Source organism: Opisthorchis viverrini, assembly GCF_000715545.1.
Source record: "Opisthorchis viverrini unplaced genomic scaffold opera_v5_452, whole genome shotgun sequence".
Lineage (NCBI taxonomy): Eukaryota > Metazoa > Platyhelminthes > Trematoda > Opisthorchiida > Opisthorchiidae > Opisthorchis > Opisthorchis viverrini.
This window is the reverse complement of record NW_008752114.1, coordinates 188273-191519: the sequence shown is the minus strand read 5'-3', so window position 1 is coordinate 191519 and position 3247 is coordinate 188273. Positions and strand designations below refer to the sequence as shown.

Genomic DNA, 3247 nt, shown 5'->3' with positions numbered 1-3247 from the left:
TGGGGTTCCGGGGGGGGGGGGGTAGCTGACTTGGAAGCATCAGCCAACAGAACATTAAATGTTTATTCGTTTCATCCCCGCTTATTTCGTTAACTTTGTCCACTAGCTTTCCAGTCTTGTTCGTCTTTCATATCAACTCTATGTGTGTGTTCGCAACGCAAGATATTTGTCCTCTTTGGGACTGATCAGTGAAATTCCTCGTTCTTGCAACAGAAAAATTCCACCACCTGGGCACGTAATGTGCAACGTATACTAAACCCGAAGAAGTCCTCAGGTCGGGAAACGAATGCCCCTGACCCAATATACCCACCGGTCGATATGTTCCAAACTGTTCATCATTGCAATATTACTACTCAGCGTAGAACAGGTCCACCGATACAATAAGGGCACCCTGATGATGGACGGAGATCGGATGAACAATTAACCATTCTGGTGAAGGAATTTATCCCCTTGTTGTCAAATATTCAATCCCAGGGATGCGAGTAAATGGCCCTACGAGTTTCTGTTTTCCGCGCACCAGAGGCTGATCTGGTCACATTTTTAGTTTATTCATTCAGTCGGTGGTTGATTAGTCTCGTAGTACTTTACTGTTGTTTTTCGCCCTGTCCATTGTATTGCGACTGTTCGATATTAGTCTTCCGCCTTGTTTGTCCTATCAAAGACTCACCTACGTCGTGTAATTTATTGGATCGCCATGGATATGCGGAAGGTTAAGGCATATTTGATGTGGTTGGCTGGTTACATGCAGGAGAGAGAATTCCAGCTTCCCGCAGCACCGTGCCCCATGCACTATCAGTTGTGGGGCAAGTACGCGTTGTAGAAAGGACCTGGCTTCTGGTTGCAGGCAACTTTTGTGGTTCTCCTGTCTTTTGCCTATCCTCGGTATCCTGATACACCCCTGAAATGTCTTATTTTTACTGACCCGGGTGAACAGCAGTAGGTTTTCAGTCGGAATTGGTTTGTAAGGTAGCGGTTACGGTTCCGCAACCTTGTTCCACTGATCAGTCTGAAAAGATCGGTTATCATTCTATGTGTCGACCAATGGATCCCGCCGCACAGCGTGTATCCGCCCACAGACGGATGACGAGGCGTATTAAAGTAGTTTTCAGGTAATCTCTCTCTGCGATTAGGGGCACGGTTCCTCGGCTTAGCGAACAGCATTTCGGGTACGGGGTACTTAGATTGGTTGTCGATGAATGCGAAACCTTTTAATCAATCTTACTTTTTTCTATAACATGGTAATACAGAAAAGGTGAGTGAGGTAGTAGAGAGAAGAACAATAAATTTGTACAAGGCGGCATGCGTTTAGGGTTGATAGAGCTGCTTGTTTGTACAACATTTACATTCTCGAAGTATCGTTCGACACATCTGAATTCTTTCGAGCCTTTATGTTGGCGTATTTCCCATATGGGCTCCGCACATGGGGGCGGTGGGCCACAAAAGATATCGGACCTACACCGAAGTAGTTAGTCCTAATCCACTTTTCTGCCGTTCTTACACAGAACACCACGGGAATTGCGTCACTTCCGAGTTCCTCTACCATCCTCAGAGCAAACAAATCAACAGCGGTGTCGTAGTCGCTGTCCCCCACTCCCATCTTCATATCAATACTCCTCGTTGCCTCTTCAAGATCAGCACTTATCCCGTCCGATGAGACGCCGTAAGAACTGGCAGCCTTTGTTCAAATCAGACATTCCAGTCCCCCATCCCCAAAGAGTGTTCTACTGCAATTACCAGTTTTTATAACGTTGTCGTGCAGAAATTGTATAGAACCGAACGGTTTTGAACCAATCCCCCACGTATATGCTTCTCAGAGTTTTTTCATTGTTTCTTTTCTACGCGCAAAGTCTGACTCCAAACTTGTTTTTTTACGCACTTTTGAAACTGAAGTGTTTTCTAGATTGTTTTTCAACATTTGATCCTATTTATTCGGTTACTACAAAAATTGAGAAATTGAAACTTGGAAATTTCCATCTTTCTGTCTTGTTTTTAACCGGGAAAATTTAAGGGGACAGGAACTTCGAATTGGTTCATAGTTTCACCAGATGTGTATAGTTTAGCTGACACGGCAAGCGCAGCCTTTCTAAATAAGAAAGCCCTCCGATGCTTCGTTAGAAAACATCTATCGACACCCCCCTAATGAACTGAACAACCGGGGTTTCTGTCTCATGGAATGATTCCACAGCTTGAGCGTTAGTTCAACAGTCCGGTTTTCTAGTCAGCTGCACGAACGCTCCATCAACTTGATCATTCGATTACGGCTAGCACTTCAGTCCAGTTCTTTAGACGGTCACCTCTCCAGGAATTGTCTCATTCGGGCGAGAAGACTAAATGGGAAACCAACGGGCTAAATTGGAGCTGTTATCGATCATAATCAAAAAGAGGTGCGGATTCTTCATCTGCTCCTACCCTAGCAGGTTATGTGCGTCTCGTTTCGCGCGCGTCTTTGAACCGCGCTGGCTGGCTGGAACGTAGACCGGATTATTTTGCCTCCAGGAGCTCCACTGGACATTCTGTGAAATTTATTACGAGCAAACCCAGCCTAATAACGTCCTCAGGGGACGAGATGGCTCAAGTGGTTAGAGCGCGAACTTACTGACCAGAAGGTCCGTTGTTCGAATCTCGGCTTCCCCTGCCCAGGCTTGGGTAGTCTGGCAGCTCTTTTGCTTCCTTCGGGTTGCATATCAACGGGGCGCCAAGAGGTTTTACAACTCAAAGGTCTTAATAACGTCTACACACAAGCCAATATCTCTACCAGGATATCGACTTTGTCCAAATCCTGTTAATTTACTCATGAAACAGTTTCAAGAAGTCAACGATTCGGTCTAGCGCTTTAGCCAGCTATGAACAAGAACTGAGTTCCATCATCTCGAAACGGAGATGCAACTTCTCTGTTTTTACACACTACACACTAATCATAAGGTTTCTGAAAACGCCTCGACAACCCTTCTTGAGACTCAACACGCAGGCGCACTCCCCGAGTTCTCGTGTTCTACTTGAACCCAAATTGTACTGTTTTCGAGGAATACACTCATTTGCAAATCAATTTGGTCTTCACGCGATACGCAACTGAATCTCTCGTTTATGGTATTCTTCAACTGAATGTGCTACACACAGGCTGCCTCATGTTTCATTTGGCACGATATTCGGGATATCGCAGTATATTTTCATAAAGTAAACTACTCACATGGTTGCTGAAAACTCTTCGACAGCCCACGACCGGTTTCGCCCTTCTTGGGGCTCATCA

General features: G+C 45.4%; 1 protein-coding gene across 1 annotated transcript in view; it reads left to right on the top strand.

Annotated features, from left to right (window-relative positions):
- Positions 1 to 1971, top strand: part of T265_11170 (hypothetical protein) — a gene marked incomplete at both ends in the record, with an annotated part of 36285 nt that extends 34314 nt beyond the window's left edge. The window contains one exon of the mRNA XM_009177759.1: positions 1503 to 1971. Within this exon, the coding sequence (XP_009176023.1) occupies positions 1503 to 1577 (75 nt within the window). The remainder of the gene's footprint in view (positions 1 to 1502) is intronic.
- Between the last annotated feature and the right edge of the window lie 1276 nt (positions 1972 to 3247).